We start from the raw sequence: 24,316 nt of genomic DNA, 5'->3' as shown, positions 1-24,316 counted from the left end.
GGTGCTAGATATCCAAATTTCACTTGTATTTGCTCTTTTCTTGACCTTTGACATTCACAAATACCCAGTATGTTAGTAATTTCTGAGATTAGGCACATCTGAATGTCAGTACGATTAGGAGCCTGTCTGATCATGACAGAATCATTCACAAGTTCACCAGATGGACTCAAAGACAGCCAAGGTTTTCCTTAAAAAAAAAACTCCGGGCATATATAAAACCTCATGTTCATCACTTTGTACCATAACGGACAAGCTTATCGAGAAAACAGAAACCTGTTTCATTTCCTAATGTCTGTTTTGTGAAACTAACTACCAACGCATCTTTTTTTAAAAAGTACTGATAGCATCAAAAAGGAAAGTAGATCACTTTAAACCAGAAATTTGAAGGCGACAGCAGCCAATCTCCATTCAATTTAAGATGTAGCTTAAGTACCGAAATGGTTTCAACTGAAAGCATTTGAAAGTTGTATGTTGAGCCGTCTGTGAGTACAAACTGGTGCTGGACAGCCTCAGCGCATTTCCCTTTGGTTTAAGGAATACTAAAATATGCTCACGCTAAGTGAAGAGAAGAGGACCAAGGCTTTTGCTTAAAAGGACTAATGAAAAGTTTGACTTTCCTGAAACATATCATCTTTTTAACCATTTCTTTTCCATGGAATAAATTTCTCAATTTCATACAAAATGAAAAAAACCTTTCTTCCTAGAAAATGGGGTCTTTACAAAACATTTCCACCAGAGATATTACTCAACACCAGCATAATAAAAATTAAAGACATTACTACTTTTATTTTCACAGATCAAAACTGCTCTACTACACAGTCAAATAGATCCTGTTAATTTAAGAACAAGGGACAAAAAAAACCACAGAGGTTAAATAATCCATAATGGACGATAAACAGGTGTCATAGTTTAATATCATCCTTATTCAGTATTCATAAAATACTTCACATGATTTTTTTTTTCCAAAGACAATGGCTCAAGGGGAATGAAATAATACATGATTATTCTAAATGAATGCGTTTCCACATTCTGAGAATTACAAATACAGATCGATTACAAACTTAAGGTATCCAAGTTCCCTCACAAAAATATTTTAAAGCTCAATTATTATCCAAATGTAAACACCGTATGCACATTTCTACAAAATGTTCAAATAAATGGTACAAAAGCGCCAGTTGGAATCGATAAGGTCAAACTTAATTCCGTCTTAAAAGGCATGACTGAGGTTTCTTGGACGTAGTTTATGCTTCTGGAGTCTTGACATTTGAGCACTTCACTCCCGATGGACCAACACAAAGAGACCCAGCATGAAGAGAACAGCGTACTGCAGAGAGATTTGACAAATTAGATAATCACATTCAACATCTGGAGGCTTAAAAGATGATGAAAAACCTGCGGGTCTTTTGAATTGACCACTTATTTACTTACTTTGAACTTGGGATAATCATTCATGAGAATGGTGACAATTCCAATGTATGGCACAAACCTGGAGATGCACAAATGCTGACAGTCAAGAAATTTCTTCAATGCATAATATACTGTATGTAACTTTTAAACTGATAACTATCTGTAAAAATACACTTTACATAAATAATAAAATAATATACAGTAGTACAGTTTTGTGACAGAGACAAAGCATGAAGACATTTGATGATGGTGCATTTTTCTCAACAAACTAATCAGAACAGTTACAGAACCATCCTCTTTTTTTTCTGGCAAGATGTCCTGCAAAGACCTCTATACAGCATCACTTGTACATTTAGACAAGGAATAATGGCGAAGAACTTTTACACAGCACTTACTTTATGAAACATAGATTAATCAGAAAAAATAATACAACTCTAATCCCCAAATCTTCAACTGTAAGCTGTGCACTTGCGTCTTCTTGACTTTGACCAGTCTTCAACCCAAAGTAAATACGTCTATCAGGCTTGGTTCCTTGCCCTGCCCTTTATTTTAATTGGTCGCAAAGCTGCTCATGTTCTGAGGCAAAAATAACATCACTGACGCTTGTGTCCCCTAATACGGAGGACAATGTGAACTTATCAATACATCTGTATTATTACATTTCTTCCCTCAAAGTACTTACCCTCTAGCTCGTCCAACTACGTCTTTTTTCTCCAGCCAGTGTTGACCCTGCTTGTACAGCCCTCTGTCATCCACTGCATTGTTGTCCCCTTTGGTCAAGAACTTAATGTCTCCATTTTCTCTGTGGACAACATAAAAGTGACATTTTAGACCTCAAGTCCCTTTTAACAGTATGTCCATGTCTAGATGAACATAGTGTTGACAACAATCCCGCTGAAATGAGTATCCTTACTTTTCGTGGATCTTTAGTACTCTGTGAACAATGGGGATCTCTCTGCCTTCTATCCTGAAGACAACAATCTCTCCAACTCTGATGGGATCCTCTACCCGATTGGTCAGAAACAGCAGGTCTCCTCTGTGGAAAGCCGGCTCCATACTGCCACTGTATTAATAGTACAAACACATCACAATTATTTAAACATTGAATAACATACAGAGGTTTTCCTGGAAAAAGCACAAGTATGAGGACAGAAGAAATCTTGTGAGAAAAATGACATGGAAATCAAGCCAGTTCAATTGTAGGGACATAATCATAGAAGTATGGAATTTGAAAGTTTTTGACAAGATGTAGACAGTACTCAATACCCGCAATTACCAGCAAATCAAAAAGGGTCACCGTATGTGGTGGAGGTGAGGATCTAAATAATAATTTTGATCAAACACGATCCAAATATTTGACCAGGTATAATTAGAACTAAAACAATCAGACAGAAAATCAGATTTACTTTCCAGGGCTTGCATTTTTTGGTACTTGTTACACTACAAAAAAATTCTGAGAGGCTTCGGCCACTTTGATATCATGAGTATAGGTGTGGCAATTGTCTATTTCCCCATTATTCCTATTTGCAGTATTAATTATGGAGATGTTTAACCTTGATTAGCCATGAACCACAGTAACACTGAGGTACAGCCACGAACTGCATTAAGAAGCGAACTGCATCTTTTTCTTTCCCTTTCGTCTTGTCACGTTAGAGGTCGAATCATCTTTTTCCATGTCAGCCTGTCTTCTACATCCTCCTCTCTAAAACCAGCTGCCCTCATGTCTTCCCTCACTACATTCATCCACCTTCTCACTGGTCTTCCTGTTGCCTGGTCGCTCCATCCTCAACACCCTTTTACCAGATCTCTCCTCTGAATGTGTCCAAACCATCAGAGTCTGCTAAGAAGTGAACTTAATAAACAGTAAAATCAATCAATCTAAACTTCAGGGGAAACATCAAGGACAAACTGAGCTGTCTTTTATGGGGGGCTGTGCTCTCTTAGCAATGTCAAGTTCCTCCGTGATTAAACATCTTATACAATATGAAGATGAACCAGATAGGTGACTAGAAAACCTTTTTACATGCAGAATATCCTGATTTTAAGCTCGCACGGAGCTAGAAGTTTCAAAGACAATCAAATTACATGATTTCTGAAATTAGCTGTATAGGCATATGCCATTTGGATTTGTTTATCTGGATGCCGAGTTGCGACAGAGACTTCAACTGTGCATTGATGAACAAATCCCACTATTGCAAAGCAATACTTACAAGTTGGCACACAACAGATGTGTGATGATCAACACTATTGAGACTAAAGCATGGTAATTTACTAAAAAAAACCTCTAAAATATGCATATTTAATTACTGTTGTACAACGTGCGTTCCATTCAGAACCCACACGTGGAAGTTTACTGCAAATTAAGGTGGAACAAGAAATCCTAAAGTATGCGATTAACTTACCTGAGCACAACAACAATTGGACTCTCACTGCCAGTGACAACCATCAGTCCCTTCCAGATCATCAACGCAGAAGAAACAATCATACCAAAGTTCAGAACCTGGTAATAGAGCTGCAGACAAACAAATAAAGTATAAATCAAACCTCAAAGACTGGTTAAACAACTAAGGATGAGACAATTCCAGGTGTAGACCAGCTCAAGGTAAATTCCATATGCCTGAAATAAGATCAAATTCTTTGGTGAGTCATTCATCATCATAACAGTCTTTAGAGGGCAGTTCGTCCTCATTATCTGACAAGTAACAACAGAAAATAGCTGGCTGCACTCAGTCCACATGCATTTTACGCTGCTTTATAATGGGAACAAGACGAAAGTCACATGTAGGTGAAAACCATTCACTTTTATCAGACGCTAACAAGTGACAAATAGTAAACAGCAGTCGGTGGCTACAAAGCGTTAGCTTCATACAAAGAGGCGGTCGTGGGGTGGAATAAAGCTCGAATACATACCTGCCGTTTATTCATGCGACGAACATCGTCAAGAAAGTCTAAGGATAACATCTTTGTAAATTCTACAAGGAGGAAAAAAACACCAAAATCATTAAAACATTTGAAGTAACGAGCATATGGATGTACAGTTCGAGCAGGGGGTCTCGCTTCCGCTTTTTCGGGTTGCGCTCAGCCGGAAGTCCCGCCTCCCGGAAGTGTTGTGTTGAGGTGTCAGTTCAGGATACGTGAGGGAGAGGGAGAGCGTGCAGCCCCACAAACTGACACGACATCTGTTGTTGGAGTAGATAAATAAAAGAAGAAAAATAGATTATCATCCATATCATCATTCTTCACTTCTCCATCCCACTTTACGTCATATATTATGTTGCTAATATATAATAAATACTGTCTGTGTATTCTTTTCCTTTTCAGCTTTTCCCTTCATGTCCTGCATTATATACTGTGCATGTATTAATCAGTTAATTAATACAAAGTATTCATAAATACATAGTATTTATTAACTGATTGATGACTTAAAACCAATTAAAAAGCAGTCTCCACATAAGACGAGTCAAACGTGACACAACTATATGTTTCTTGTATTTATGACCTCTTGGTAGCAGAATTTGCAGCAGAAATAATCACTGCAGCACCTCAACGCTTGAACAGTAACCTGGTGTTTTATAACATTGGTATTAAGGAATCAGTCCTAACATATGATAAAACAGCCTAAACCCTTTTCACTCCAACAGCACTGCCCGTTTATCCACTACCTTGTTTGTGTTTTCCCTCCCTGTCTCCTTTTGCTTTCCCCCTTAACTCACAGAGGTGCAGCACTTCCCTCTCTGGCTCACAATAGGAAATTATAATAAAGACTGACAATTTAGTTCCCAGAGAGGACTGGTGATGGTCACATAAATATTATTAAAATATATAAAAGATTTTGCTGCAAGACTAAAATAAGCATTGATCTCATAAAAGGTTGACCCCCTTTTTATGGGGTTAAACTATGAGAATAAAAAAAAAAAAGAACACGCGTGATGCACTTCCAGAAAGGTAAAAACAAACAAAAACAGTTGCATCAATTTGGGGAAGGTCAGCTAGTACGTGACAATTGTGCATCAGATATTTACTTATTTGTCTACTGTTTGGGTGGAGGCCATCAGCATTCACTGAGTTCATCAGGATTACAACTCTAAAGCTCATCACAGAAATGAGTTGGACAGTATTTTTCTGTAGGTGTGCTGATACAAATGAGCCCTAGATTGCTTAGACTGATGAGTGCTGCTTTAAAAATGTCAAGCCTCTGCAAAACATTCACAACACAAACAATAGTTTTTCCGATGATATTTGTGAGTCATACGAGATGGAGCTTACACTCGGTGACACTGAATCAGGAGCTATCTCAATTCAAACAACCACAAATGAACACAATCACTCAGAATCAATTATTTATGTCATGTTAACGGCTGCCTTAACAGGCTAGTAAACACTATAGTGCAAATAAATTTGTGCCTAAAATAGATATAGGTGACTTTAATTTCCATAAAACAAATGAATTAAAATCTGGCTTGCCTCTTAATCAAATTTTAATAATCAAAACAATATTGGTTGGCAAATGAAAATCTTCCATCACTACTAATTATTAACTGCTTTTTTTTATGGTGGGCCACATCCAATTTCCTGGAGGAAGTGAGTTTGACTGGATAAGTGATAATAACATTAGTAACCACTCATCGGAAACAAAGAAACACAGTTGCCTTGTGCCTTGTCTGTGGTGATTATTATAATGTAGCACACATGTTTCATGTGTTTCTGCCATCCTTAAATAGTCATGTTTTATTTCAACATTAGTATGAGTCACACCTGATTCTGGTTTTCCCCCCCAGTGTTTGTTTTAATTTCACGATATGTACTGAAAAGGTTTGCTTGATGCAATGATATTATTGGTTTGCCTGGTGACATGTGTGTTTGCAAGACACATGTACTGTATGTCAATAATGTCAGGGCCTACATCAAAGTCACACATTGTGGAAATTTGCCTTGTAATAAATATATTAACCCCAGATTTAAAATTAAAACCTATTCCATTATTTGCAGAAGTTGCTGAAAACAAATGTAAATATGCATTAAAAAAACATAAAAATATACGTTGAATGAGTATTCAGTTGGATTTGTAATATGCAGGACTAGAAGGATCAAGAAACTAAATGGTATTACCTAATTTTTTGTGACGCAGATCTAAGTACAGTGACATCTTGGTGCGACATCACTATAGTGTGCGCATTACCCTGGGTACAGTGACACAACAGCAACAAGTTCCTCACTTTGTACTATTATTTTTCAGTTTATCATTGACAGGGGTGTAAGAAAGGTTTGGGCTCTTTGGATCTTTACGTTCTACTTTTTTTACCCCCTCTCTTTTGTGTATTGTGGAAGGCTTAGTACTATAACTAGCATTATAACTCATCTTTGGTTTTCACATTTCTAAGTGTAAATGAGAAAGTGACATGAGGCGTGAATGCTAGATGTTGTTATCTCTTAATGTGTTGTTGGAACAGAAGCTTTTTGTGGCTGCATGTCCCTTTACAGTTGCGTTCAACCCGCGTTCTGTTGCCAGGTCTGGGCAGTAGTTGTGAGGTCACACCAAATACTCTAAAGACAATGAACAGCAATACTGTGAAAACATGTAGTACATGTCATCCACTCAAGCTACTTAAACTAGAACTACCAATGCAGTCATTTTGACTGCTTTCAAAATTTGCAACGTCATAATTTGGTTTTTAAACAACTTTCGTACCGATGGGACCCCAACTTCTCCTAAATGTGTGTATATTTTATTCTGACATCGTTTGATAATTAACATTTTAAAACACAAAAGAGATCTGAGTTTTACTACCTTGAATGACCATAGCAGTCATTTTTTACTGCTATGGTCGTTAATTGTATATAATTTGGATTATCGTTGAAATACCTAAGAGTAAATTGGTGGAATAGATTAAAAACACATCGGGACACTAAATTAAAACTATAATGATTGAGTGTTTTATTTATTTAAGTTGCACAAGACAACTTCTCTACAATTACACATCCAAACTCAAATTGTGAAATATAAATAAGCGTATATCTGTTGAAATAAAAACCAAATGTATACGTCTTCAAAACAGGTTGGTGTTATCATTAGACCTTAACAATGAAACTATAAATTATTATGAACGTTCCAAAATGTTGTGATGGCTGCAAGCCAGCTGGAGTCACAAACACTCAATTAACGCAGGTAACCTGTACCTTCCTTGAGCAGTTTCAACTATCTTGTGACATTTGACACAATTATTTTTCTTACACATTCTTCTCTTGGCACTGCCTTCACCGAATAGAATGGAGACATATTTATTTGTTAGAGTTGCGCTGTCACATTTTGGAATGTTCATATTAGTAAATCAGTCTCATTGTTAAGGTCTAATGATGACACTAACCCAATTTTGAAGCAGGATACATTTGTTTTTATTTCACAATTTGAGTTTGGATGTGCAGAGAAGCTCCGTCGTGTTAATTGAATAAATAAAACACTCAATTATTATAGAATTTATTTAGTGTATTGATGTATTTATACCTATTCCACCAATTTATTCTTAGACATTTTTAATGATCCAAATTATGTACAAATAATGTCCCAGCAGTCAAAATGACTGCTGTGGTTATTCTAGTAGTTGCAGAATTCTGGTAGAATGAATGTTAAAGGTTATCCACATGATGTGATGAATATCAATAATATGAATATGAATTCTACTACATCTGTACAGCAGGTGATGGCCAGAGTATTTGTTTAGCTCTTAACACACAGATGTCACATGATCTTTAAGTCTATCTTTATCATTTTATTATAAGCCCACTGGACAAAGATTATTTTTGTGGTTTGTTCTAAAATCCTTCACCTCTGCAATATTTGAAAGAGAAACAGCCTAGCCCTATATATCATGTGCATATCAATGCATTTAGACATCGGAGATTTTATTCAGATGTAGCCTTTAAGTTCCCCTATTAGAGGAAATAACGCTAGATATTCATCAGAATGTCAATTTTTCATAGTCAGCAAAAGCTCGCTGTGATATGGTAGATTAACTCAGCATAGACAGTCAACTTGGGGATGGGACAGAGACCAAGCAGCCTGCGACTTTTGGTGTACGGAGATAACACTTATTCAAATGCCAACTAGTCTGTGGCATTTGGGGAGGTGTGATCCTTTTCATATAATCTGACTAAATGGTCACAATTTCCCTGGCCCACCAATGTTAATTGAGGTCAGTCAGAGGGAGAGGGGGTGGGTCTTAGATGCAAGTCCATGCCCTTCTTTTTCTACCTTATTTTTCACTGTGCACCTGATGTGAAGTGAATACATCTGAATGTAAAGATATGACACTCTCTCCCCATATAATCTTGTTCATCGGCAGCTTTTTTTGTACAGCTCCTCTGCTATTTGTTGCTGCCAAAATGGAATGTGAGTATGATTTGTTCTGTGTGACTTTTTTTCACATATTGGCACATAATGAGCCTGAATGTGAGACCGACTGCAGCAAATCATGTTTAATGTGCTACAGATTCAGGCGCTGAATGTGAGATCTTCACATTAACTCTGTCCTATTAAATTAAATGACAATTAATTACACAAAATTTCAACAGTTGGGGACTAACAGTTCCCTCATTTGCTGTATTTTATCCTCGGTATTAACACTGGAATAAATGTGAATGATCCTGTGCTTTTAAGAACTGTCTGTCAAAGCTATTGAGTATAGCAGGAAGAGCTGTGATGGTGCATATTTTCTCTGTGATTTCCAACCTTCGCTGATAATTTCATCTGTCATGCCTTACAGGAAACTGAATTGGATTAAGGTTTGCCTCATTATCTGAAATGATTCCTCTCAGGCAAATGTAATTCGTCAAATTGACAAAGGCGATGACAACGTGAGGACGTTGAATTTTTAAAGCGGATGTGGTGAAGTTTAACGAGATTTGAGTTAATTGAAATAGAAATCAAACTTTTGAATTCGTAGCATTTTGTGTGATGATTATGTCACTTGGTAGAATGAAATACTGTATAAATAATGTAGCTTAAAATTTTTAATAGCAGTAGGTATTTGATAGCGCCAGATGTGCCTCAGTCATTTCATACATGAACCTTAAAGATTCCACACTGACTAGTCAAATAAAAGCCAACACAATTTGATCGGGCAAATCAGCGGTAGTTTTACTCATCCTATATTTTCCTCAATGGTTCGGAGATTGAACTAACAGTAGGTGGCAGGAGTGTCCTGTCTCATGATTTGCCCAATGTTTGGCATGTTGCTGTCACACCTAAATTAGTCCTCATCCAGTCTGTTGTCCCAGCAGTGCGTCATCATCTACGGCTGCTGCTGTGCTGCTCCAAGTGGGGTTTTTGTTGTTGCTGTTTTTGTTGTTGTTGCAATGTCTAGTTAGTAGATAAATAAAGAACATATACGTGTCAAAGATGACGACAAAAAGATGCTGTAGCATGTTAGAAAATTAGATTTCCTAAGAAAAGCATCAGCTTCCTCCCACTAACGCCTGTCCCTCAGTTGGCAGCGTCTGACCCTCTCACGCCACTGGACAACATTAGAAGTGGCACCATGTGAACTTTTATGTTAAGCACACATTTAGCTTCCAAGCACTGTTCACACTTGTGTGAGTGACACACACACACACACACACACACACACACATACACTTACGTAAATGATGATTCATTCATGACTGGGAATCACAAACGATTATCGTGATGAAGTTAACCTTTAACCCTGTAAACACACACGCTGGTCGTGAGTGTCTGTGAAGGAATCGGATTTGCCCCTGAGTTAAAGTGCAGTTGTGCATGTAAAGCCTAACAGAGGGGGTGTTTATTTCACACTAGCCACAATGTGTCTTCCCTTATAACAGTTGTTTATAACATGCTACAGGACACAGGGGGTGGGTGCATTCTAATCGCATGTGACTGGGTTTGTGTGTGAACATGTTATTTTTGATTTGTTGATAAAACGTATTCACTTGAAGTATTTCAACATCTACCACATTCCCATAGATAATTGCACAACCAATGAATGTATTGTGACTCCACCAAGCCCCTGATATTCATCAAGGGGTCATCATAAGGTTGATTTTTGTGTTTCAGTGAAATATTTCAGTCGCCCATTACAGGGATATAATGTTGTCCCCAAAGAGTTCAGATGGACCTACAGTTTTAGTCCGTTTTTATTTGATACCAATCCCACTTTGCTCTGATGGACTTTCTTTAAAATACCTACATATGATAGGATTCTACAGAAAAGTGGATTAACTGACATCTTTAGTAAAATTCATATGCAGCTAAAAAGAACAGACAGATATGTATAGTTTTTGTAATAATCAGTCCTAATATGGAACACTCTGTCATGGTGTAAATAAAGGGTGAAATGTCACTGCAATGACAGAAAGAAGTGTTAGTCCTCTAAGGTAGTAGGAGTCACTGAGATAGCGCAGGTTATAACTGATCCTTACCGATAAATGTGATGAGTGACTGACATTAGATGAGTGGGAAAGCTTTCAAGACAGTGATTCATCCCCGCTCCATATTTTGCAAATTTCTATTAAAAATGACACTGGGGAAAAAAACAAAAAAACAGGTGTCATGTTTGTCTCAAGACTTACAAGACATTTTTTTAATTTTACATCCAGTCAGATGCAAAGGAGCAGTTTCCAAAACGCAGTGCAATGTGCATAGAATGGCAAGTGAACATGACAGGTTACAAATCACATCTCCATTAGCCACTGTACAACAATGTTACACAAATGGAGTTGGTACATTTCTGAAAAAATAAGGTTGTTTACTGCCAGCCTTAAAAACATTTCAGAACCATAACGTTTACCTTAGGCCCACGTCATAATTATACTTTTAAATGGACATAATAACTCCTACATTCTCAAAAAACATGCTTTAACAAGTTAAGTAATGCTTAGGCTACGTGTAAAGCCACTCCACCTCACAATTTCTTATCTTGCACATTCATGTAGTACAAATACACTGACCTGAGACTGGGATTCACAAGCTGTGACCTATAATGGTGCACATATTGACAGAATACAAACGTAGGAGGAACGCTTCAGGTCACTACTTTACAGACCTTACTTTCATAACATGTGAGGGCATCAATCATCAATAACTGATTATGGCAAGGAATGATGGCTGCTGAATTTCAGTACTAATGTCAAAGCATTTAATTGACCTCTCTCCAGTTCTTTGAAGATTTTCTCCTCTTTTAGAAATAGAGGCATAATCTGTCTGTCTTATTCCTTTTACAGTTCAATCTGTGCTGTTGTGCCGACACACATTGTCCGTAACGCTGACCCATATCTGTTTTTTGTGTTGTTGTTCTTTTTTTCATTTAGGACAAGGGTCTCCAAAATTTTTCCTGTAAAGGCCACATAACTATTCCCTTCTCTGATGGGGGAGGGGGGGCAGGGTCAGTTAGTAACAGAACATTTATTGTCTTTCAGAACCAAATATCAATAACCCTTTCCGGATATTATGTCATTTGGGAGGGCGGCGTGGAAGTCAACCAGACCGTCTGGCTTGAAAGCGTCTTTCAGAACATGGCAGTTCTGATTTCTGAGTTTCTCCTTGTAGCTGCAAGTTAAGGCTGTTCTATCACGTCTGTTCTGGGGGGCCGTGGAGGTGGGCCACATCCGGCCCGCAGGCCTGAGCTTGGGGACCACTGATTTAGGATATTTGTAGCCATCACGTCCCACTGAGTCATAATTACTCTATTCCATTTTTACATGTGCGGTAGCATCAGCAGCTTTCTGTTTCGTGGGGGTCAGTCCTCCCTCCTGCTCCGACTTCCTGGGCAATCTGGGACTGCCTCCAGTTTTTCTGCTGGTCTGAGGGCTGGATGATCCGGCAGCCATCTTGCGTTGAAGAAGTGGACTCTTTGATCCCTTTGACTTCGTTGGCGTCGACAAGGAGTCCATGACCTTTAGTGACCTCAGACTGAGCAGACCACAGAAGTAGTTACACTGGTGCTGAGACACAAACTGCTCAAAAAGTCTTGGATTCCCCTCGATAGAAAGACCTTGATGCCTGTAACAACCCACAAAACAGAGAATCTATAAGTTGTTGCGTCAATGGATGTAAATTACCTGTTAAATCTTTTACGTTATAACACAATACCAACATACGAACCCTGTTGATTTGACTGAGATTCCAACGTTGGTGATCTTCGACTCAAAACCTTTGAAACAACAACGCACAATTTGCTTTATTGTCCGGGTAAAATTCTTACATGTTTATTGTCACCAAAATAAGGTCATGATTAAATACAAAAATGGAACTGAACATTCAGCTAACCTTCCAGCCGAGTAAGGAGCAGATTGCCATTGGTCCACTGAAATATCCAGTGCTCAAGGGCGCAGTACTTCTGCTCCACATCAGAGCCCGTCCCCATATGATCCAGGACACAGTATTTGTAATAAACTCCTCTCAGGTCCGCCTCCACAGTGGCATAAGGGACGGTGTTCGCAGGTCGGTACATCAGATAGGCTGGAATCACCCTGTGTAGCAGTGATTCTCATGACGTTCAGACACATTTAAAGACTGACCTGCTAATCCTGGATACTTAAAGAGGATTCAAATTTGAGTGAATAAATCATACTCACTCAAGAGTAGGGCCAAAGTTTTCAATCACTCTTGCCTCTGCGGAGAAGATTTTGCAGTATTCACGGGCCAAATTCTGAATTTTACACTCCTGTTTACAGAACATTGGAAAATGGCCAGTGAAGATAAGCTCTGCCTACGCCGGTATATGAATCCTCTATTAGATTCGTATCACACTAATCCCAGGTGGGTGGCAGGCATGACGCCTGATGCTCTTTGATGCTATATTTGACGTATTCAGTTTATCATACGCACCTGCTTGACAATCTCCAGGTTCCTATCTAAGAGCAAGCTTTCTCCTTTACCCCCGTACAAGATGGGGTTGCGAGTTTTAACGATGCACGTGTTCCCAGACTCGAACACAGGCTCCAGACCATAGATAACTTTCGCCCTCCAAACTTTATGTGAGCAACCATCACCAATATGGGATTCCTGCATCATTATACGGCCAAAGAATCTGTTAGCCCAGCTGCCAGAATCCGCCACACCCTTATTGAAAATCATGGGTGTCATTTCGATTTCCTCCCCAACTGAGTACAGAAAATTAAAGAATCAGGGTTAGACGTGCGTTCTGGTAGCAGCGCTAAATAAAAACAGTGATATCCACATTTGCATCATACCACCAAGGTCCTCCCGTAGTGACATTCCACCCAAGACTACAGCATCGAGAGAGAGAGAGAGAGAAGAGTGAGTAGTAATGCAGTGGAATATGTCAGCTTTAGGACAAATGTGAGTTCAGAGTTGCCATACTTTCTGAGCTAAGAAGACAGTCTGTTGAGTCCGTCCCATATTCATTTGTAATTGTGCATTTGTAAACACCTGAGTCTTTGGATGATGCCTGAACAATGGCAAGATTGACCTGACTCTCATCACCAGCACTGAGATACAAAGAAACGACAAAGAAGCCACAATACTTCAGATGAAAAAGACATTGTGTTCCAGAATAATCGATCAATCAAGCCTGGAAGTAGAAAAACGCCTTGTGATCATTATTATCTAAACGACATTAATACTAGTAAAGTTGTGTTGCTCTGCAAAACTTACTTTCTTTTAATCTGACCAATCTCCTCTTCATTTCTGTGCCATTTGATTGTAGAGTCACTGAGAACATTGAAGAACTGACACCACAACTTTAAGTGTCCTGAAGTATCTGCAAAGGTTTCAGCCCTGATCTTACGGATGACCTGAGGAGCTGAAAGTAAAACACGATGATGATACACAGTCGCCTTACATTCTAACCAGCAAGTAGATTTAATTTACCCAGTTGGACAGACACTGCATGCATTATATTGCAAAATACGGTATACTGTAATTATAAAACAAATTTACTGGGGTGGCGGATCAATCCTGACTGATTTTAGAACGAATGCAGCTGTACTTGGATATGGATTTTCCATCTTTCATAGAAGCAAAGGAATCATTCTAAGATTACAAATATTATATACAAAAATATACAAAGTAATGAGGGACATTTTATTGAATTTCTGCCAGTAGATGCTCTTAAATCCTGCTTGTTTTTAATTTTTAATGCAACATTTAGAAACTACGTGTGGACTTGATGGCCATTTTACCTTTAAATGGGTCATGCTTCACCTTCTCTGCAGGTTTCCCCTCAGCTTTGTCGGTGGGAATCTCCTCTGTGGGTCCCTGGCTCGTTGCTAGGGCGTCAGCTGTCATCTTTCTCCTGTTGATCAGTGGAGAAATTCTCTCCACAGGAAAGATTTGCTCACTCTTGGGTTGCAGACGTGGTGACCGTCGAGTCAAGCTCGGGGATGGGGAGGAAGTCATAGGACTTGCTGAAATCTCCTTTTTCTGGGTTTCATTATCAAACGGTGACGTGGCCTCTGAGGCTTCTTCAGGTTTAGCTTTGGGTATCGTGATTTTCCGTCGGGCACCAGAGGCTAGCTCTTGTGCTGTTGCAGAAGGAATAGGGGAAATATTTTTTTTATCTTTTAACAATGAACCAGTCTCAAAAACTGGTTTGGTTAAGGCATCTTCTTCTTTTAATTCCTTCACCGTCGAGCTGTCCTGCTGTAGTTGAAGACTATTCTCTGGTGTTACTGTGATGTTTCCACTTTGACAATCATTACCGGTCTGCAACAAATTGTTTTGTGGGTCGGGTTCCTCTGTTTTAGATGGATCTAAATGTGTTTCAGTATCTCCACCTTCAGTCGAGTGGCTGGTTTTACTTTCTGCACGTATTTCTTCATGACATCCCGTATCTTTGTCTGGAACAACTTCATCTTTGGTACGATCTAAAACAGTAATATGTGAATCTTGATCACTGGCTTTGATAGGTTCTGCTACAGGAAGAGTCCAAGATTCTTCACATGTTGTAACCAGATTTTCTGCCTGAGTTTCCTGGCAATACACTCTCTCATTAGGTTGTTTGGCAGTGCCATGAAGTCTTGTACTCTCTGTAGTGGTGTCCGTTTCTACGACGGAGATAGGTGGGATTGCAATTGGTTTTTGTAAAGCCTGAACAGATGGCGAAGTTGGGGCTTGAGACTGAATTTGTTCTTGTTCCATTTCATTTAGCAGCCGATAAACCTCCATAAGTGTTTCTTTTAAAGTTCTCGATGTAGCATCAATACACGTCACAGGCTTTGACTCCTTCCCCTCCAGTTTACATGTGCTGTCATTATCTTTGAATTCCTCAGGCGCGTGGTCAGCATGGGCCAGGATAGACGACCCTGACTTTGCCAAGGTGAGGTCAAGAGCCTTTATTTGTAATCTCAACAGCTCAGCTATAGACATGATTTTTGTTTCAGGTTTTTTAACCTCTTGGAAGTTCTCAATTTGGAGTTTGGACATCTTTTCTGGAGCATTTGTTAGTAGTGGAGAAGCAGGACTAGTTTCCTCCTCCGTTTTTAATTTACGTTTATTATTTTCATTCCTCTCACTTTCTTCCTCAGCTGCATCCATGACGATAACCTCGATGTCTTCAGCTGCTGTGTCTTGAGTATTCTCTGTTTGAGTGTGTTCAATTTCATGTACAGCAGACTTTTCAGTGTCCATCTTCACTATATCACTCCTCATCTCATTTGGGACAATAGTGTCAAACAGCACAGCATTTTCACCTTCCTCCTCACCTTCTACCTTCTCACTAACTTGTATTTCTGTCCCTTGGACAGTTTTTACAGCTCCATCCACTTGGTGTTGGTGGTTTTTAGGGGAAAGATCACACCCATTGGAGCTCTCCCCACCACTTGGCCTTTGGAGTGGTGACATCTGCAGGTCTGCGAGAGGAATCGTAGGTATTTCATTTGATCCTCTGGAATGACCCAATGAGTCCTGTGTCACTTTGTCAACGGCTGCTTGAAGACCATTGCTCAAAGGAGCAGTCCTCAATTCACCTGATGGGGCGTGTCCCTCTGATGGAGGTTTTTCTGGTGGTTGTGCATCCATCACATGCTGGTTGAGTGGAAGCTCCTGGCTGACATGTGCATCAGTTATTCTCTTCTCTGCATGGTGTTGTGTGACCTTGGAACAAAATAAAAGCAGAGATGTTTATGTAGTGAGTACTTCACTCTGTACCCCTGGCAATGAAGGGCATGGAAATAAAACAGTATGCAATACAGAAGCAGCTGCACAACAGTCAACAAATAAACCAAAGAAAGGTGTAATTATAAAAAAAAATAATCTAATTACATTTAAATTTTGATTAAATTTACTCAAAATTTAAATTTGATTAAATTAAATTAAATTAAAATTAAATTACATTAAAAATTAAATTTAATTAAGAATTAAATTAAATTATAAAAAAAATATGTTTTCACCTGTTGTAAGTAATTGATAAGTGACTGAAAAGTGTACAAAAGAATGGGATATATGGTCACATAGTGTTTGCATTGGAGTTAGTGGAGGAGAGAGATTCCGTTGTGTCCAGCTGTGAGACAGCAGATTGTAAGATAGACGATGGGAAAGATTCAAATCGACTGAGAACCGTGGAGAGTAGAACATCCTTCTTTTCACAACCATGCTGTAATATCTAGTTTCTGCAGGTAGGGACCGTCTCTGACAAACTGGGACTTTAAATTTTTTTTTTTTCAAATTTTGAAAGGAAATAATAGATTTTGAAATAGAAATTAATTATTTATTGTCTCTAAATGAGATTCTGCTTTCTATCATCACAACACAGTGGAATGATACTGACTTCTCAAAGTGCTTCACAACATTTCACACACAATTGATGCTGGCCTGCTGATGGGGGAGTGACGCTCCATAATATTCCAATGTACTATCATTCACATGCACACTCACACACTATGAGCAGTCATAAATTGAAGGAGACACATATATCCACAGCATGTTGTGGTTAACTGTTAAATTCTCATTATTAAACTGATAGCATGAGAAGTTCCTTGTGTCACATTTCACTTCATCATGAATGAGATGAGACACAAATGAACTCAAGGGTCGTTTAACTCAAAAAAGCGCCCTCAAATGTGACTATAAAATTCTTAATCATTAATACTATATATAGAGGCCTCCTCTCATGTGAGGCTGCTATTTTACATTTATGTGTGGCCGGAAAGGAATGTGAATCATTTAAGTGGCGCTTCAGCTGTGCAGTTTGTTTTTTTCTTAGCTCACAATGAGGTCAGGATTCAGCCATTCAGATGGAGCCCGGGTGATTGCATAACTATTGGACAATAATCATCAATTCACATGAGAAGAATACAGTATTATTGTAGTTGGAGAAAATAGCAGTGATTTCCTCATTTATTTACTTTCTAACCTACTTTTACATTTAAAAGATTATATTGCACATTTGGAAAAACGTCTGATTTTCATGACTTATATGAAAAATACATATCTAGTCTGCTCCAAGTACATACACTGTTACAACAGAATGCCTAACTCTAAATAAAATTTCAGATCATAGAAAATCTTGTACTGTTAACGGCCAACTTTCAGCCCTTTGAAATGACGAGATCAAATGGATTGCGTTAATATTGTGTCTGGCAGCTTGTGCATCATTTCATTCTCGTCCCCCAGTGGGAAACATGTATGAAGGCCACAAATAGCTTCAGGTTGCTTGTGTTACTGATGAGGATTACGCTGGCAGCACAAAGGCCTCATGAGCTCACGATGTAAAAACGTTCACTCACCTCACTCTGTGCCACCGGCCCAGGCGCAGACCCATTTTTTTGCCAGGGGCTTATTTCCTTCTCGGGCAGCTGGTTTTTATCCGGTTCATATGGTTGCAGAAGCAAGGCAGTCTCGCTTTCATGAGACGTATTCACAGAGTCTCTGCATGTTAACAACTCTCCAGAAACATTTGATTTCTCATCAGCATCCATGACTGTAACGTTTTCTGTTGGGATGGGGAGGGTTTGTTGGGATGCTGCTGTCGTATTTGTCTTTCTTTGTGTTGAAGGCAGATAAGAGCTTTGTTTCTTGATCTCCAGATGTTTCCCTCTCGATGTGTATTTGACTTCTTTCTGATGCTTTGCAGCGTGTTTGCTTGGAGTTCCGGACACATTACGACCAGAAGAAGTAGGAACAGCAGAGGGTACTGAAGCAGTGGGCTGTTCTTTCTTTGACGATGCAGTGTTTCCATCCTTTAAGCATCTTTGAACAGGCAATGCTGCCTTCTTTTCAGATTTCTGATATCCTGTTCCGTTTTGGAAGCCTGATTCCACAGCTGATGACGAGCTAACAGTGTTCTCTACCTCCATGACCTCCTCTGCTTTCCCCTCAGACTGCCTTGGCTCTGTGCAGGTCAGAGATTCAGATACGGAAGCCTCATCCTTTCCCCTTTTGCCCTCAGGTGCACACTCTCTGGGTGGCTCTGATTTAGCAACTCTTCCAATGTTGGAAATCTTAATCTTCTTTTTGACAAAGGGATTTTTGGGTTGGTGCGCAGTAAACATCTTCTGGGCAGCATCGTATTTTTGTGTCACACTTTTATTAGCCTTTTCCAAATCGACCTCTCCATTAGTTAAAGGAAACGGTGCTCCGTTAGTGAGAGGGACTGGCTTTTCTTTCACTTCTTCCACAGTTGCCTCCTGCAACCTGGCATCGGTTTCCACAGCTCCAGCCTGATGGTTCTCCTCGATGACATCATCCTCCATGGAGATGGATGTGCTGAGGAAGGCCTCAATCGCAGAGCGGCGTTTCCTCTGTGTGCGTTCCGGACTGACGGTTCGTAGCGGCTCCTGATTTTCTTTACCTTCTATTTCATTTCGTCTGATTTCGGCTTTTTGTTTGAGCTTGGTAAAGTAGCGCTGATGGATCTTAAATTCATTCATTTCACCCACCTCCAGAACCCCAGAACAGGACACAATACCTTTAGTATTAATTGCAGAGGCTTGGTATATAGCAGCGTCCTCTATAGTGCAACTGCAAAATAAATAAATAGATAAATATATACATAAAAAAGCCCATGTACATTAACCTTACTGAAATTACTTTAATTTATTCATTTATTTCTCAATAAAAAAAAAATCAATATTCCTGAAAAAGAAAAAACAACTGTCATATTAATCCATCCAAATTTACATACTTGTAAATGTGCAAGGAATGGCTTTCTCCATTGCGGAATATTTCATATTTTGGTAGTCCACAGTATCTGTCTAACTGCACATCATCCTTATACCAAATAACTTGGGGAACGGGGTGTCCTGAAAGAAGCAAAATGAAACCAGGAAATCATTACGTTCAAAATACAAATCTTCACCGAAGTTTGGTGTTTTTCGTTCTTACAAAGCTTTACTGCACAGTGTAAAATGTGTAGTCGTACCTGTAACAACGCAAGAGAACTTCATGTTGCTGTTCTCACAGACAGCTTTCGACTTGAGGGTTGTTTCGAAGGAAGGCTGCGTTTCCTCTGTCAGCTGCGCTATAATACTGCAGAGTGTGTTCCTGTGCAAGGAAAGGCCGCAGGTCTGTCATCTATACATTATCATATCATATCATATCATATCATTGAAACTACTTTGAGCCAGCACACCTTCAAAAAAAAGGCTAAACATAAAGAAGAGCATTGGCTCCTGTATCTAATTTGAAACAAACGCAAATCTTCTTTGTTTCAGTTTAGATGCAATGTCTGAATTTATGAGTTTTCATAAACCACGGAAAAAGAAGCAAATGAAAAAAAATATGATCTTTGACTCCCTTTGTTGTGAATATAAATTGTCATTTAACTTGTGCTTGCAGACCTCCAGTTAATCTGAATGACGTTAATTATAAAGATGAAAATCATCATCATCACCCATCTAACTATTATAATGTCTGGGGAACCAAAGGGAGTGCCACAAACACTGCACTGAATAACAGAAATTGATGTGGTTCTCTCTGCACATCAGAACAGCCTTCTCATCACGTTTGTATATATTAATGTACTTGCAGTTGATCCATGTCCAGTGTCGACATCCATTTTAGTGTTGGTTCAGCGCACAGTCAAAGTGTTCAGTTACACTTCACTAAATGTTATGCTTGATTAAGAAAACCAAGCAAGGCACTAATAATACAGACAGTTACCATGAAATATTATACTGTGTATACAATTTGCAGTTTTATCGAGGTGGCATTAAGTGCTGAGCCATACTGTAAGTCCAATAGAATTCTACAGGATTTAAAATTTAGTTTGTGGGTAAACTTTTGATTTATGTCCACCAGTATTTTGTCTTCATTGTTTAAGAAAGTTTTTTTCCTCACAGTTCATCCCGATGTCTGTCTGTCTGCCTGTCTGTCTATATATTGTTTATATGTGTGTGTGTGTGTGTGTGTCTGTCTGTCTGTCTGTCCGTCCGTCGTTAATCAGTTAGTATGTTTGGTTGTTCCATGTAATTTTGCAAAGGTGTTGATTTTGGGCCAAGAAAGCATATCATGAATTCTGAGCTGAATCCAGGTTTGAATGTGGATTCTCAGTCACTTTGTAATTTTCTCACGATAAAAATATTTGTCTTAATAATAATAATAATAATAATAACTATTATTATTATCATTATTATCATTATAATTATAAAAATAATTATAATAATAATGAGATAATGCAGATTCAGAGTAATTAAAGTCTGTAAAATGAAAGCAATTACATCTTGCTGAAAAGTATATTTTACCTATACAGAATTTGCAGAAAATCTTATTTTTTGTTGATAACTGATTTACTGGTGACAAACACAAGACTATTACTTATTGTCATAAGGAATAGTCTTGTTAAAGGACAATAAAAACCGATGCCAGCCTAATTATTATTATTATCATCATTATTATTGTTGTTGTTGTTACTAATAATTATTTAAAAAGGTATTTTACTGCTTATTCCTATCATCTAAGGTATCATTAGTGAGTTACTCCAACAGGTCAACAACTCTTGTTCCATGAACAAAAGTTTCCATGCAGCGGCTACTGTTAACATTTGCTCGTGGTAAAACGGGGCCCATGCTGCATACCTGAGCTGCTGCTCTTAATCAGCAGCTTATTTAAACTCTGGTGACCATAGCAACAAACAAAGACGTGATATGGATCACATGTCCACCTCAGGAAAACCTTTAAAAGGTACAAATGTATCATAGAGCACAAATTCAACCAACCAGGTTTCTATGGGTTGTAAAACAGCTTGCTGTGCGTATGAAGTGCTGTACCTGTTTTCCGGCCTCACGTTGGAGATGTAGCTGCAGCCACCAGGGCGACTACTCCCTCTGAGGTCATCCCCATTGCTGGATCTTCCATTGCCAGAAGGGGAGCGTGACAAAGTCCTCCGTGAATCCATTTTTCACAGATACAGAAATTCTCAGGGAAAAAAAAAAGTTCCCCAGTAGCAAAAAGTTTCGGCTTATTGTTTGTCCTTTCAATGAAGTTAATATGAGCTAAAAGAGAACCATGACAACATGAAAAAACAACTATTTCACCACACGCAAAATGACAATGGTATTTCAAAAACTCCATAATTTTTCCAAGTGGTTGAGATAAAAAACAAACACCAACAAAGAGATGCTTTCTAGAAATATTCCTCTACCCTAGTCTTTACTTACCTAAACAACATCCAGCAGTTATTTCGTACTGTAGACGAACCATTTACAGGTTTCCTCCCTTCCTTTGACTGATACCCCACTGCACTGACTGGCCCTGCAATTTCCAATCAAACATGAGCATGCATAAGCTGCTGGACTATTTTTAGCAGGCCTGCAAATAGGCGCAGGAGCACACCCAAAAGTTGTCTTTGGGCCATTTTATTAAAAAAAACCCCAAACAAACCCCAAAACACAATACAGCAACACCCCCAAAAAAATCAGAAGTAGTTCTGAAAATTAACTATGGAAAAAGGAAAATCCTTTAAATGAAGAACGCCTCACGAAATGGTCCAGTGCTTGGTCATTCCAACTGGCGTCTGTCCGAACAGAAGGAGAGGATCTAATAAGGGTTGTTTCTCATCGGTTACTGATGGATTACATGTTCTTTGAGAAGAGAACGGACACTTTAATGGTTGGTAGTTAGCTCTGTGCAGACTGTAGTAAAGAATCATTTGAGCCTGCCTGTCTGGAGAATGACACCATCACTTCTCTTCCATTAATATGAGCAGTGCATTCTGTCAGTCATCCAGACACACGGCCAACTTCCCAAACATGAAAGTGTGGAGTTACAAAGACTTCTATTTACCAAAGGACACAGTTACAAACAAAATAAATTAATACATAAAAATATTTCCTATTAAGTTTAATTTCTAGAAAACTTATGCTATGACATAGCGTAAGAGGGTGAAGACTATCCCACACTCAGGCATGCATTGTCCGCTGAGTGACAATTGCATCGGTTCCCCAGTGGGAAAGCTGTAGGAATAGAACAGCCTTATATAGGCAGATCCCAATGACAGCCAAACAGCTCTTATCTTTATACAAGTATGCACATACACACAACCTGTCAGAATGAAAATGAGAAGAAATACCTTCAGGAAGGATTTTTGTTCAGCATATATTTGTATTTTAGGCAAACCCTTAAAATCCTTAGAATAATCTCAGGTGACACAAAAACCATGCAGCATGAATTGCAGCATCCAACCTGTGTTCTCTGTGAAGTTTTAATGGTCTTGATTTCATTTTTACGTCACGCGTCATCCGTGTGTCACGTGGAATGCTCAAGTGGACTCCAATGACTCAAGACATCCAAGTCATGTGATTCCCACTTTTCTCAAAACAAATAAACATGTCAATGTTATCTGCATTCAAATGGTATCTGTTGGGGGCATGATTTCAACACCACATGGCCTCATGTTTTGCTATGTATAGCGCCGGTCAAAATCCTGTTGTGGCTTAGTCTGACAGATTTATAGAGGAGCTATAGTTAATGCTCACTGACGTCATGACCTCTGGCATTGATGATACCCATTATCTCTCTTTTACAAATACTAATTATTTGCACTATGCCTTGTATAGACGGAGGTTACCATGAGGCATATGTAAACTTGTTGGAGAGCTCTAGTGCAACCATGCCACTTTGACTGTTACATCACTACTCCCAAAAAGCAAGTTACAAGTTTGATCATAAAGATATGACTCGTGCTCCATACCCGAATCACAGTGCTATTATCACCAGAGTCATTACTAGTTTGTTATTCAGCAGAAAATCAATTTCTTCTCTGTCGCAAGTCTGTAATACATCTGTAATACTTCAAGGAGCGTCAAGATCTCTAGAAGTCACTGTAAAATTATTGCCCAAACACTGGAGGCATTACTAATGAAATTAAAAGCAAACATTTTGTATTTTCTTCTGTCTCTTAATGGCAAAAAAGTTTTGATCATGATGATGATCCAGAATATCACCAAAATCTAAAGCAAGCTCCCAAGTACTTGAGGCCATATTCATGTCCTATGCAAGATCACTGGAGTATGCTAAATAGACAGAAATAATGTACACCTATGGGCATTTTAGACATGTTAGAGTCACCTTTATTGTCATTACACCTGTACAATGAGGGAAACCCATGCAGACAAGGAGAGAATATGAAAAAGCCACACAGAAAACTCCGATCTGTTGTAAGATCCAACAACCTTCCTACTGAAAAACAGCGTGTCCCTCATCAAAATCCATTCAGAACATTTTGACTAATTTGCTAAAAAAAACATGTTATTTTGTTGTGTAACAATCCATCAAGGAACACCTACCTTCAGCCCCCAGTAAACTATCATCTCTTTGGTTTATATGCCATATCAGCCATCATAAATTTGCAAAAACAAAGGATAGTTTAGGATTAAACTGATGTAGCTGCCACTGAATATAAATCACTCCAATTAAAGCTACTTGATACACCAGCTGCGTATTGAACACACTGTCCTAATCCAAGCGGGATATCGCTGCAGATCCAAAATGGTT

At 38.8% G+C, this 24,316-nt stretch overlaps 2 protein-coding genes across 4 annotated transcripts; both read right to left on the bottom strand.

The window, feature by feature from the left end:
- Window positions 1-773: 773 nt before the first annotated feature.
- sec11a (SEC11 homolog A, signal peptidase complex subunit) lies at window positions 774-4,497 on the bottom strand. Its single transcript, XM_068317826.1, has 6 exons — window positions 4,318-4,497; window positions 3,810-3,919; window positions 2,321-2,470; window positions 2,090-2,209; window positions 1,429-1,486; window positions 774-1,324 (listed from the first exon to the last, which is right to left on the bottom strand). Exons 1-6 carry the CDS (start codon window positions 4,366-4,368, stop codon window positions 1,274-1,276), a joined length of 540 nt encoding a protein of 179 aa, XP_068173927.1. The 5' UTR covers window positions 4,369-4,497; the 3' UTR covers window positions 774-1,273.
- Window positions 4,498-9,570: 5,073 nt separating this feature from the next.
- Window positions 9,571-24,292, bottom strand: alpk3b (alpha-kinase 3b). Of its 3 annotated transcripts, XR_011035584.1 has the most exons (16): window positions 24,109-24,285; window positions 21,982-22,075; window positions 21,592-21,816; window positions 19,746-19,867; window positions 19,509-19,626; window positions 18,112-19,345; window positions 14,569-16,480; window positions 14,042-14,189; window positions 13,748-13,875; window positions 13,618-13,653; window positions 13,253-13,527; window positions 13,000-13,088; window positions 12,692-12,894; window positions 12,527-12,575; window positions 10,846-12,424; window positions 9,571-9,763 (listed from the first exon to the last, which is right to left on the bottom strand). XR_011035584.1 is itself a non-coding variant. In XM_068317503.1 (15 exons), the coding sequence occupies exons 3-15, from the start codon at window positions 21,717-21,719 to the stop codon at window positions 12,109-12,111; spliced, it is 4,758 nt and encodes a 1,585-aa protein (XP_068173604.1). In that variant the 5' UTR covers window positions 21,720-21,816; window positions 21,982-22,075; window positions 24,109-24,285; the 3' UTR covers window positions 10,742-12,108. The 3 variants fall into 3 exon arrangements, 2 of the variants coding, with proteins under 2 accessions (XP_068173604.1, XP_068173681.1); XM_068317503.1 differs by lacking the exon at window positions 9,571-9,763 and having other exon boundaries at window positions 10,742-12,424; XM_068317580.1 differs by lacking the exon at window positions 9,571-9,763 and having other exon boundaries at window positions 12,237-12,424; window positions 12,523-12,575; window positions 24,109-24,292.
- Window positions 24,293-24,316: the final 24 nt, after the last annotated feature.

Source organism: Antennarius striatus, chromosome 1 (genome assembly GCF_040054535.1).
Source record: "Antennarius striatus isolate MH-2024 chromosome 1, ASM4005453v1, whole genome shotgun sequence".
Classification (NCBI taxonomy): Eukaryota; Metazoa; Chordata; class Actinopteri; order Lophiiformes; family Antennariidae; genus Antennarius; species Antennarius striatus.
The sequence above is the reverse complement of the archived record's forward strand: the minus strand, read 5'-3'. Positions and strand labels throughout refer to the sequence as shown.

Coding starts and splice junctions, on each gene's coding strand:
- sec11a (XM_068317826.1), bottom strand. CDS start 4,368: ATGTTATCCTTAGACTTTCTTGACGATGTTCGTCGCATGAATAAACGG. Junction 2,471..3,809: donor CCAATTGTTGTTGTGCTCAG/GTAAGTTAATCG, acceptor CTATTAATACAG/TGGCAGTATGGAGCCGGCTT. Junction 2,210..2,320: donor GTACTAAAGATCCACGAAAA/GTAAGGATACTC, acceptor TGTTGTCCACAG/AGAAAATGGAGACATTAAGT.
- alpk3b (XM_068317503.1), bottom strand. CDS start 21,719: ATGGATTCACGGAGGACTTTGTCACGCTCCCCTTCTGGCAATGGAAGA. Junction 19,868..21,591: donor AACGTGAGGCCGGAAAACAG/GTACAGCACTTC, acceptor TTCCTTGCACAG/GAACACACTCTGCAGTATTA. Junction 14,190..14,568: donor GAAGCATGACCCATTTAAAG/GTAAAATGGCCA, acceptor TTTTACTTTCAG/CTCCTCAGGTCATCCGTAAG.